This window comes from Oncorhynchus kisutch, linkage group LG13 (assembly GCF_002021735.2).
Source record: "Oncorhynchus kisutch isolate 150728-3 linkage group LG13, Okis_V2, whole genome shotgun sequence".
Lineage (NCBI taxonomy): Eukaryota > Metazoa > Chordata > Actinopteri > Salmoniformes > Salmonidae > Oncorhynchus > Oncorhynchus kisutch.
Genome location: NC_034186.2, coordinates 120,405 through 132,732, shown reverse-complemented (window position 1 = coordinate 132,732; position 12,328 = coordinate 120,405). Strand labels below are relative to the sequence as shown.

At 43.8% G+C, this 12,328-nt stretch overlaps 1 protein-coding gene across 2 annotated transcripts in view; it reads left to right on the top strand.

Moving 5' to 3' along the window:
* The first annotated feature begins 1,037 nt into the window (after positions 1 to 1,037).
* shroom2a (shroom family member 2a) overlaps positions 1,038 to 12,328 on the top strand; it is a 112,578-nt gene continuing 101,287 nt past the window's right edge. Inside the window, exons 1-2 of one of the 2 annotated variants that reach the window (XM_031838118.1) lie at positions 1,038 to 1,141; positions 2,192 to 2,413. In XM_031838118.1, coding sequence (XP_031693978.1) covers positions 2,213 to 2,413 — 201 coding nt within the window. In that variant the 5' untranslated portion in view covers positions 1,038 to 1,141; positions 2,192 to 2,212. The other variant, XM_020472802.2, reaches the window with a different exon arrangement.

Here is a 12,328-nt window from a genome sequence, read left to right as displayed (position 1 = left end):
CCTGGCCATGCTGCTGTTCCAGTTTCAACTGACCTGAGCCCTAGGACCATGCCCCAGGACTACCTGACATGATGACTCCTTGCTGTCCCCAGTCTACCTGGCCATGCTGCTGCTCCAGTTTCAACTTCCACCTGACTGTGCTGCTGCTCTAGTTTCAACTGTTCTGCCTTATTATTATTCGACCATGCTGGTCATTTATGAACATTGAACATCTTGACCATGTTCTGTTATAATCTCCACCCGGCACAGCCAGAAGAGGACTGGCCACCCCACATAGCCTGGTTCCTCTCTAGGTTTCTTCCTAGGTATTGGCCTTTCTAGGGAGTTTTTCCTAGCCACCGTGCTTCTACACCTGCATTGCTTGCTGTTTGGGGTTTTAGGCTGGGTTTCTGTACAGCACTTTGAGATATCAGCTGATGTACGAAGGGCTATATAAATAAATTTGATTTGATTTGATTTGATCACCAAAACGGGTTTGCCCTGCCCACTTCAAGCTGGCGAGCTCTATAGACTAAAGTCTATAGTATCTACTCGATAGCACGTAAACTCTATGTGCATAAACTACTGTCATCCTTTTCGAGGTAAAGTTACATGTCTACAACACCAGGTGGTGCTGTTGTAGTATATGTCAGAGGCTCGTTGGCAATTTGGAAGATCAACCTAGAGTCATCGGTAGACGTAACTTAATAAAAGTACATTTTACAAATAATTACTTTGTAACGTTTCGCATTGTATTAATTTGTGGTTCTCCATCAGACATTTCGTATGATATGTTGCGAATTACAATTGATGTTATATGTGCAAGCATGCTAGCAGATATCCATAGACTTCCAGCTATTGCGCTAATGCTAGTTAGTTTTGCCAGCCAATACTATCTCTAACTTCCTTCATACTGGACAGAGACTTAAAAAGGTATCCATAAATTCATCTTTCTCTGGGGACGTAGATAAAGGCCTTATTGCCAAAATCCTGAAGTATGCCTTCAACATATCATACTCATTGAAGTGCCTTGGATTTGCGTTTGCGATGTTATGTCTAGTCTATGACAGCAGGCTGCAGCTGTCCAAATCCCAGGTTGCTGTGTAAATCCATTGCATCCACAGGTTAATAAACTAGCATGCTAGCTAGTCTCTTGGAAAAGGTGGGTCGCTTGAAAACGATTTGTTAACTAGATAATTACACGTATGTCCATTAATTGGCAGAAGACAAGTGACGAATATTATGAAGAATGCATAACTTTGAAAGCTGTGCTCGTCGACAAAAGCAAACCAGACAAGATCGGGTCATTTTCAACACATTGAATTCCCAGGTAGCTAACGTTGGAAACTAAATTTAACACTATCGAGTTTAAACCTCTGCGATGAATTACTCTAGCAAACAGTTCATGCCTGAATGTTTAATTTATTAAAGTCAAGTGTAATACTTTATTGAATTTATATACCGGTTTCCAGAAAGTCCCAGGTATTTCCATGTGTTTGGAAAAATATCTAATCGACTGCTAGTTTGGAGCTAGCCTAGCAAACATTAACTAGCTTGACGTGCGTGAGACTTCGCGAGTTTGTTGTTTGTGAACAATATGATCTTAGCTGACTAGTTAAATATTACATTAACGTATTTTAGATAACTAACTAGATACAACTTTGCCTGTTCATGTGATAACTTATTAGAGTGACTCACAAAGCAGGGGTCCTACTCTATTTGGATGAGTTATTTAGCTAACGTTGGTTCAACCCTGTATGCTGACAACATGTTTTAAGTCTCAACTAAGAGCATTACGCCTCATGTCCACCAGATTCATCAAACTGTTTGCGTTCCGGCGGAAGTCCTCCTTTTATCAGTCCGAAACGCTACGCTGGGGATGCCGCACTAGGTTTCGGTGCATTCTGCGTGCCGCATGAGTAAAATATTTTCCACTCCTGCTTTGCTGTACAGAACGGTGGTACAAAGGGAAGTACACACACATACTCCAACAAGTTGAAAAGCGACGCAGGTGCATCAACTACAAAAATGTGAGCTAGACATATGGCCAAATAAAACGCAGATGTATCTGGTGGACATCGGGCGTTACAGTCTGGCGTGTGATCAGGAGAAGGCATAGTGATGTAGTAAAAATGTTTTTTTTTTCTTCAGTTATCAAGAAAAAGCTTAATTTTTTTCTGTTATTGAAAACTGACCTCTGTCTTTTATCAAGTGAGGTGTTTTTCTAAGCTCCATGGACACCTTGGATAGTAGGAGTGAGCCCCGGTATTCTGATGGCGATCACAACCATTGGCTGATGGAGAGACCGGAAGACATGGATCAGAGGAGCCGGGAGGGGTGGCGGCTGGTAGATGTCCTGCTCTCCGGGGGTGCTCCATGGGGATTCACACTCAAAGGAGGCAGAGAGCACCGAGAACCACTGCTCATCACAAAGGTAATTCAGGAGACAGTCTGCTCTAATAAAAATACATCTTTTAATACCATGCAAGAAAGGCCCTCTTCCAAGTCTGAGTTGTGAAATATCAGAGGACATTAATATGGTACACTCTTTACTGTTTTATGTTCCTGATAACTTTGACAAAGTATATTCAGTAGGTCATGTGTAGACGAGCCTCTTTCCCCCAGGAGACCTGTACGTGGTCTGTCGCTGCTGAAGGTGACATCCCGTACTCCAAAAACATATTTAACAGCCCTCTGTTTGACCCATTTCTGACAAACTTCCTGTCACCAAAGCCAAATCTATAAACCGGAATGTCTCCTGGAGCAAAGATACTATTGGAGTTTTGACCTCACACAGCAGAAAGACTAGTGGAGGTTTGACCTCTCACACAGCAGAAAGACTAGTGGAGGCTTGACCTCTCTCACAGCAGAAAGACTAGTGGAGGCTTGACCTCTCACACAGCAGAAAGACTAGTGGAGGCTTGACCTATCACACAGCAGAAAGACTAGTGGAGGCTTGACCTCTCACACAGCAGAAAGACTAGTGGCTTGACCTCTCTCACAGCAGAAAGACTAGTGGAGGCTTGACCTCTCACACAGCAGAAAGACTAGTGGAGGCTTGACCTCTCACACAGCAGAAAGACTAGTGGAGGCTTGACCTCTCACACAGCAGAAAGACTAGTGGAGGCTTGACCTATCACACAGCAGAAAGACTAGGAGGCTTGACCTCTCACACAGTAGAAAGGCTAGTGGAGGCTTGACCTCTCTCAGCAGAAAGGCTAGTGGAGGCGTGACCTCACACAGCAGAAAGACTAGTGGAGGCTTGACCTCTCTCAGCAGAAAGACTAGTGGAGGCTTGACCTCTCTCACAGCAGAAAGACTAGTGGAGGCTTGACCTCTCACACAGCAGAAAGACTAGTGGAGGCTTGACCTCTCTCACAGCAGAAAGACTAGTGGAGGCTTGACCTCTCTCACAGCAGAAAGACTAGTGGAGGCTTGACCTCTCTCACAGCAGAAAGACTAGTGGAGGCTTGACCTCTCACACAGCAGAAAGACTAGTGGAGGCTTGACCTCTCACACAGCAGAAAGACTTGTGGAGGCTTGACCTCTCACACAGCAGAAAGACTAGTGGAGGCTTGACCTCTCACACAGCAGAAAGACTAGTGGAGGCTTGACCTCTCACACAGCAGAAAGACACTAGTGGAGGCTTGACCTCTCTCAGCAGAAAGACTAGTGGAGGCTTGACCTCTCTCAGCAGAAAGACTAGTGGAGGCTTGACCTCTCTCAGCAGAAAGACTTGTGGAGGCTTGACCTCTCACACAGCAGAAAGACTAGTGGAGGCTTGACCTCTCACACAGCAGAAAGACTAGTGGAGGCTTGACCTCTCACACAGCAGAAAGACTAGTGGAGGCTTGACCTCTCACAGCAGAAAGACACTAGTGGAGGCTTGACCTCTCACACAGCAGAAAGACTAGTGGAGGCTTGACCTCGCACACAGCAGAAAGACTAGTGGAGGCTTGACCTCTCTCACAGCAGAAAGACTAGTGGAGGCTTGACCTCTCACACAGCAGAAAGACTAGTGGAGGCTTGACCTCTCTCACAGCAGAAAGACTAGTGGAGGCTTGACCTCTCACACAGCAGAAAGGCTAGTGGAGGCTTGACCTCTCACAGCAGAAAGACACTAGTGGAGGCTTGACCTCTCTCAGCAGAAAGACTAGTGGAGGCTTGACCTCTCTCAGCAGAAAGACTAGTGGAGGCTTGACCTCTCTCAGCAGAAAGACTAGTGGAGGCTTGACCTCTCAGCAGAAAGACTAGTGGAGGCTTGACCTCTCTCAGCAGAAAGACTAGTGGAGGCTTGACCTCTCTCAGCAGAAAGACTAGTGGAGGCTTGACCTCTCTCAGCAGAAAGACTAGTGGAGGCTTGACCTCTCTCAGCAGAAAGACTAGTGGAGGTTTGACCTCTCACACAGCAGAAAGACTAGTGGAGGCTTGACCTCTCAAAGCAGAAAGACTAGTGGAGGCTTGACCTCTCAGCAGAAAGACACTAGTGGAGGCTTGACCTCTCTCAGCAGAAAGACTAGTGGATGCTTGACCTCTCACACAGCAGAAAGACTAGTGGAGGCTTGACCTCTCTCACAGCAGAAAGACTAGTGGAGGCTTGACCTCTCACACAGCAGAAAGGCTAGTGGAGGCTTGACCTCTCACACAGCAGAAAGGCTAGTGGAGGCTTGACCTCTCACAGCAGAAAGACTAGTGGAGGCTTGACCTCTCTCAGCAGAAAGACTAGTGGAGGTTTGACCTCTCACACAGCAGAAAGACTAGTGGAGGTTTGACCTCTCTCTCAGCAGAAAGACTAGTGGAGGCTTGACCTCTCTCAGCAGAAAGACTAGTGGAGGCTTGACCTCTCTCAGCAGAAAGACTAGTGGAGGCTTGACCTCTCTCAGCAGAAAGACTAGTGGAGGCTTGACCTCTCTCAGCAGAAAGACTAGTGGAGGTTAGACCTCTCTCAGCAGAAAGACTAGTGGAGGCTTGACCTCTCTCAGCAGAAAGACTAGTGGAGGCTTGACCTCTCTCAGCAGAAAGACTAGTGGAGGCTTGACCTCTCTCACAGCAGAAAGACTAGTGGAGGTTTGACCTCTCTCAGCAGAAAGACTTGTGGAGGCTTGACCTCTCTCAGCAGAAAGACTAGTGGAGGCTTGACCTCTCTCAGCAGAAAGAATAGTGGAGGCTTGACCTCTCTCAGCAGAAAGACTAGTGGAGGCTTGACCTCTCTCAGCAGAAAGACTAGTGGAGGCTTGACCTCTCTCAGCAGAAAGACTAGTGGAGGCTTGACCTCTCTCAGCAGAAAGACTAGTGGAGGCTTGACCTCTCTCAGCAGAAAGACTAGTGGAGGCTTGACCTCTCTCAGCAGAAAGACTAGTGGAGGCTTGACCTCTCTCAGCAGAAAGACTAGTGGAGGCTTGACCTCTCTCAGCAGAAAGACTAGTGGAGGCTTGACCTCTCTCAGCAGAAAGACTAGTGGAGGCTTGACCTCTCTCAGCAGAAAGACTAGTGGAGGCTTGACCTCTCTCAGCAGAAAGACTGTACTGTACTGTAACTCGGGCCTGTTACTGTAACGGGTACTGTAACTCGGGGCTGTTTTACTGTAACGGGTTCTGTAACTCGGCGCTGTTTTACTGTAACGGGTACTGTAACTCAGGGCCGTTTTACTGTAACGGGTACTGTAACTCAGGGCCGTTTTACTGTAACTCAGGGCTGTTTTACTGTAACGGGTACTGTAACTCAGGGCCGTTTTACTGTAACGGGTACTGTAACTCAGGGCTGTTTTACTGTAACGGGTACTGTAACTCGGGGCTGTTTTACTGTAACGGGTACTGTAACTCGGGGCTGTTTTACTGTAACGGGTACTGTAACTCGGGGCTGTTGTACTGTACCGTTATTGGGGCTCCCGAGTGGCGCAGCGGTCTAAGGCATCTCAGTGCTAGAGGCGTCACTACAGACACCCTAGTTTGATTCCAGGCTGTATCACAACCGGCCGTGATTGGGAGTCCTATAGGGTGGCGCACAATTGGCCAAGCGCTGTCCGTCTTTGGCTGGTGTAGGCCGTCATTGTAAATAAGAATTTGTTCTTAACTGACTTGCCAAATCATCATTAGTCGCATAATGCAGCCTTACATTTGTATCACAACTAAAGTTCAATCAATAACTCTTATAAAGCATATAGTAATACCTACTCCTTTGTTAACCACTCAACACAGAATAGCTGCATGTCAAATCTTTTGGAGAAAATATCATTTCTATTATATTCAGCTTTGATCAACTGTATTCTTCATACTATAAAATAATGCCACTGAATTCTAAGCAAATCTTGTCTGCTAAATGAACTAGTGTAGCCCACAGCCATATGGCATAGCCAGATCAGGCCCTAACATAGGACAACTCAGAGTATGCTATTCTGTTCTTCTGAAATAAACTACATTTTCTTCATATTATGTTTCTTTAGACAGGTCTAAAATCGATAATGGATTTATTGTGATGGTTTAGGCTATATTACATGGATTTATTGTGATGGTGTAGACTATATTACATGGATTTATTGTGATGGTTTAGGCTATATTACATGGATTTATTGTGATGGTGTAGACTATATTACATGGATTTATTGTGATGGTGTAGGTAGACTATATTACATGGATTTATTGTGATGGTGTAGGTAGACTATATTACATGGATTTATTGTGATGGTGTAGGTAGACTATATTACATGGATTTATTGTGATGGTGTAGGTAGACTATATTACATGGATTTATTGTGATGGTGTAGACTATATTACATGGATTTATTGTGATGGTGTAGACTATATTACATGGATTTATTGTGATGGTGTAGACTATATTACATGGATTTATTGTGATGGTGTAGGTAGACTATATTACATGGATTTATTGTGGTGGTGTAGGTAGACTATATTACATGGATTTATTGTGATGGTGTAGGTAGACTATATTACATGGATTTATTGTGATGGTGTAGGTAGACTATATTACATGGATTTATTGTGATGGTGTAGGTAGACTATATTACATGGATTTATTGTGATGGTGTAGGTAGACTATATTACATGGATTTATTGTGATGGTGTAGGTAGACTATATTACATGGATTTATTGTGATGGTGTAGGTAGACTATTACATGGATTTATTGTGATGGTGTAGGTACACTATTACATGGATTTATTGTGATGGTGTAGGTAGACTATATTACATGGATTTATTATGATGGTGTAGATTATATTTCATGGATTTATTGTGATGGTGTAGACTATATTACATGAATTTTTAAAAATGTAGATGTTCCAAAGGTCTGCATCAGTGACTTGTAGGCGGAAGCCAGGAGATGCTAAATGTGTTTATGTTAATTATGGTCAATTACCATGAGCCCGACAGTTATTTGCTTGACAATCACCGGCTGATGAAATGTTGTGACCTCCACAGCCTTAGTAGCTACTTTAAGTAAATTCCTGCAGTCAACTTGTGGAATATGTGCGGAGATAAAGGAGATTGCTTTCTTCATTTAACCTGTCACATTATAATGCATTCTGAAGCTTACCATAGTTCATCAGGAATAGTTGAGCCAGTCACATGTTTGTTTGTTTGTAAATTACACAACAGGAGAAAGAGGGAGGAGATGAGTCTAGCTGTGTATTTCGTTTAACATGCTAGTTATCTCAGTAAGTGGCTGAACTAATAAGGAGATGGGGCATCATATATAGTGTTAGCTTTCTGCCATGTTTGAGAAGTCAAAGCGCTTTGGATGAGTTAGCAGCAGTGTTAGCTGTATAGATATCTTGACTTCCTCTTCTCTGAGCAGAGCAGGCCCTAGCTGCTCCAGAGACACTGCTCTTCTCTGAGCAGAGCAGGCCCTAGCTGCTCCAGAGACACTGCTCTTCTCTGAGCAGAGCAGGCCCTAGCTGCTCCAGAGACACTGCTCTTCTCTGAGCAGAGCAGGCCCTAGCTGCTCCAGAGACACTGCTCTTCTCTGAGCAGAGCAGGCCCTAGCTGCTCCAGAGACACTGCTCTTCTCTGAGCAGAGCAGGCCCTAGCTGCTCCAGAGACACTGCTCTTCTCTGAGCAGAGCAGGCCCTAGCTGCTCCAGAGACACTGCTCTTCTCTGAGCAGAGCAGGCCCTAGCTGCTCCAGAGACATGGCTCTTCTTCCATCAGAGAAGCATGTTTCAAATCCTTGTTCATTTGCACAATGTCTCTCGTTCACATTCACTTGTTAATGTCCAAACTCCCTGATAATGACATTCGGTGGCTACGACCTACAGGGCCTTCAGAAAGTATTCATACCCTTTGACTTATTCAACATTTTGTTAGTCAGATTTTTTTTTTTTTTACTGATGAAATAGATTATTTCTCACCCATCGACACACAATACCCCATAATGACAAAGTCAAAGCATGTTCTTATACATTTTTAGAAAATTTATTTAAAATGAAATACAGGTCTTATTTACGTAAGTATCCACACCCCGGAGTCGATACATGTTAGAATCAGCCACTACAGCTACCCACCACTGTGGGTCTTTCTGGGTAAGTCTCTAAAAGTCTCTAAAAGCTTTCCACACATGGCTTGTACAATATTTCCACTTCTTCAATCTCGTCAAGTTGGTTGTTGATCATTGCCAGACAGACATTTTCAAGTCTTGCCGTAGATTTAAGTGAACTGTACCTGAGCCACTCGGGAACATTCAATGTCGTCTTGGTAAGTAACTCCAGTGTATATTTGGCCGTGTGTTTTAGGTTATCGTCCTGCTGAAAGGTGAATTTGTCTCCCAGTGTTTGTTGGAAAGCAGAACCAGGATTTTGCTTGTTCTTAGCTCTATAATGTTTATTTTTATGCAAAAAAACTCCTTAGGTATGAAGATAACTTGGCACACCTGTATTTAGGGAGTTTCTCCCATTCTTCTCTGCAGATCCTCTCAAGCTCTGTCAGGTTAGATGGGGAGCTTCGCTGCACAGCTATTTTCAAGTCTCTCCAGATATTTTAGATCAGGTTCAAGACCGGGCTCTGGTCGGGCCTCTCAAGGACATTCAGAAACTTGTCCCGAAGCCACTCCTGTGTTATCTTGGCTGTGTCCTTAGGGTCGTTGTCCTGTTGGAAGGTGAACCTTCTCCACAGTCTGAGGTCCTGGGCACTCTGGAGCAGGTTTTCATCAAGGATCTCTGTACTTTGCTCCGTTCATCTTTCTCTCAATCCTAACTAGTCTCCCAGTCCCTAGTCTCCCAGTCCCTGCCAACATCCCCACAGCATGATGCTGTCACCACCATGATTCACTGTAGTGATTGTGCCAGGTATCCTCTAGATGTGATACTTGGCATTCAGGCCAAAGAGATCAATATTTGTTTCATCAGACCAGAGAATCTTGTAAATAAGAATTTGTTCTTAACTGACTTGCCTAGAAGTTATTTTACTAAGCCTGTTTTTGCTTTGTCATTATGGGGTATTGTGTGAAGATTGATGAGGAAATACATGTTAGAAGAAGGCTGTAACATAACAAAATGTGGAAAAAGTCAAGGGGTCTGAATACTTTCCGAATATACTGTAGATACCGTCCACTCCGATTGTTGTTGTTGTTGCCCTAATTACACAAATAAGCAAAAAAAAAAAAGATGTACGTGCTTGTTTCTAAAACAAGACATCTATTACTAGTAAGAAGTAATGTGGTATATTGCTCATTTTAATATTCTGTGACCTTAGTATTTTAAATCATCTGAATTTTTAGCTGCCCCTTTAAGGTTACCTTGGTAACAGGGCCACTGGAGTCATCACAGTACATAAAGGCCCATGTCTCTTGCTTGCACTGGGAGTTAACTCAAACATTGTAAACCTAGCTTGTGAACAAGTATAACTAGCCAAGAAAAGAGGACAAAGTCTCACTTTAGCAGACTTTCAAATAAATCACTTTTTTTCCCTGTCCCCATTGCTTCTAAATACAAATCTTTCAGTGCTCACAGCCCCCCAGAAAGGCAGTGTTGCTATGCGAGGTGGGATAGCTATAATGTTAGGATTCCGTTTATGCGTTACCAGATATGAAACAAAATAGCACAAATACTTTGAAAACCGCTACTACAGCATTTATTTAGCTATAAAATCACAACTCTCACTTGGGCCCATACTTGACTATTTGTATTAAATGCCCACACTGTAGAGCCCGGAGTGTTACCACGCACCAATGTGGCTGGTGAATTAGACATTGTTACCCGTTTGACAGGTGGAGGCCCTGCTCCTGAATTTATTTAGGTGTGCCATAACAAGTGACACAATCTCAATTTAAAATTCAGGCTGTAACCCAACAAAACAAAATGTCTCAAAAGTAAAGGGTTGTGAATACTTCCTGACGGAACTGTGTGGAAGGTTAGTTTAATTGGGAGATGCGCCATCATAGTACCAAGGGCGATTTTAAACTAAGTCCATCTGGCCATAGACAATCATACAGAATCATTCCAAAAATCCCACTAACTTGTTTGTTAGCTCAAGCTGCAGGTTAATGATTAACCAGCAAGGTCTTCACTGGACAGTTAGTTCCAGGGGGTATGACAGCAGGCAGCTCCTGTAGTCTGGTTGCTGTGAATCTCTTCTACTTTGTGTAGCATTCTGTTTTGACCCAAACAGGTGTAAAGTTCAGCAGCTCACCTCAGCATGCAGAGCTCACAGTGCTTAGTGCTGCACAGTGGGCTCAGTCCCAACACACCACAGTAGCTCAAAGCACCTTCCTTCACTCCCTAAGGTTAGGGACGTGATCCACACCAGCAGAATTCCTGAGAAGCTTATGGTCAGGTGGGTCCGGCTACTGAATGATTAGTGTTTAAGCCACCAACCAAGCGTAGCGTTCTGGACTGAAGTTGGCTCTAGTTGTCTTGGCAGGAGTTCAGTGGCTTTGTCACAGAGTTCTAGAACAGCCAGCAGTGCCCTAGTGTATGCTTGGGCAGTATACCGTGTATAACAGGGTATTTTGAAATGACCATGATTTTAAATGCCTCTTTTTATTTGTGTGTGGTGCACCCTAAAGTTTGCAGGGGTGAATGCTACGCCACAACTATATTATCTCCAGCTCAGGGATCCAGCAATGCATTTGATCTTGACATCTAGCCAGTTAACAAACCAATCTTCTTGGTTACAGAAGAGACAATCAATCCCCTCCTGGATAAAGATCCCTGATGCCTAAATTTGTTTTGTGCATCAAAAATATTTTGTTTGGAATGAAATAGCACCCCTTGTGTGCACTGCCGATAATACTGTATACCCCAGTATTGTAGAGGAATGGTATGAAGGTATGGAAAGCTGGAGATTTCCCAATTCTACTCTAGGGTTCTAGAATAGCCAGCCAGCGCTCCAGGGGACCAGCAGAGAACCTGGCCGCCACACCTCATAGACTAACTGCCTGGTGAGAGGCACCCGGACAGCTGATGAAACTGAGGAGTATTTCTGTCTGTCATAAACCCCTTTTTGTGGAGAAAAACTCATTCTGATTGGCTGGGCCTGGCTACCAAGTGGGTGGCCCATCCATGGCTGCGCTCCTGCCCAGTCCATATATTGGGGGACTAATGAGTTTATTTAAATTGACTGATTTCCTTATGAACTGTAACTCTGTAGAATCTTTGAAATTGTTGAATGTTGCGTTTTTGTTTTTTTGTTCAGTAAAGTTAGAGTTTGCTACAACTGTCTGCTGCTAGCGAAGGCACACAGAGATTCTCATACCTAAACCGAGACACTCGGTGTGTTCCAAAATGCATACTGATGTTCTATCTGGAGTGTATAGCGAGTATGGAAGTCAACTTTCAAGTGAGATTCCAAACATAAGAACGCGAAAAGGCAGGTATGTACTAAGTTTACCTAAAGTTCTATAAGGGCGCTTGGGAGGGATGAAAAACGAAGCACGTATGGGAGCATACTTTTTTGTTTTCTTAGTGACCCATCAAAAGTTCCCACATTTCTGAATTAAGTCCCTGCTTGGGAGAAAATGTTCGAGGTGAATATGGAATGACTTTGTAAAATGTAAGTTAAATTTATTTAACATTAGTTTCATTCAAATTTTTAACATTTAGTTTCATAAGAATTCTGAATTCCAATGTTGAGTCACTGCTGTTTATCAGCCCGCTAGCCAAGCTAAGTTAGCTCATTGAACACGATGGCTAGCTAGCAGGCGATCTCGTCCTGGGTATCAGCCCGCTAGCCAAGCTAAGTTAGCTGATTGAACACGATGGCTAGCTAGCAGGCGATCTCGCCCTGGGTATCAGCCCGCTAGCCAAGCTAAGTTAGCTCATTGAACTCAAATCAAATCAAATCAAATTTTATTTGTCACATAACATGGTTAGCAGATGTTAATGCGAGTGTAGCAAAATGC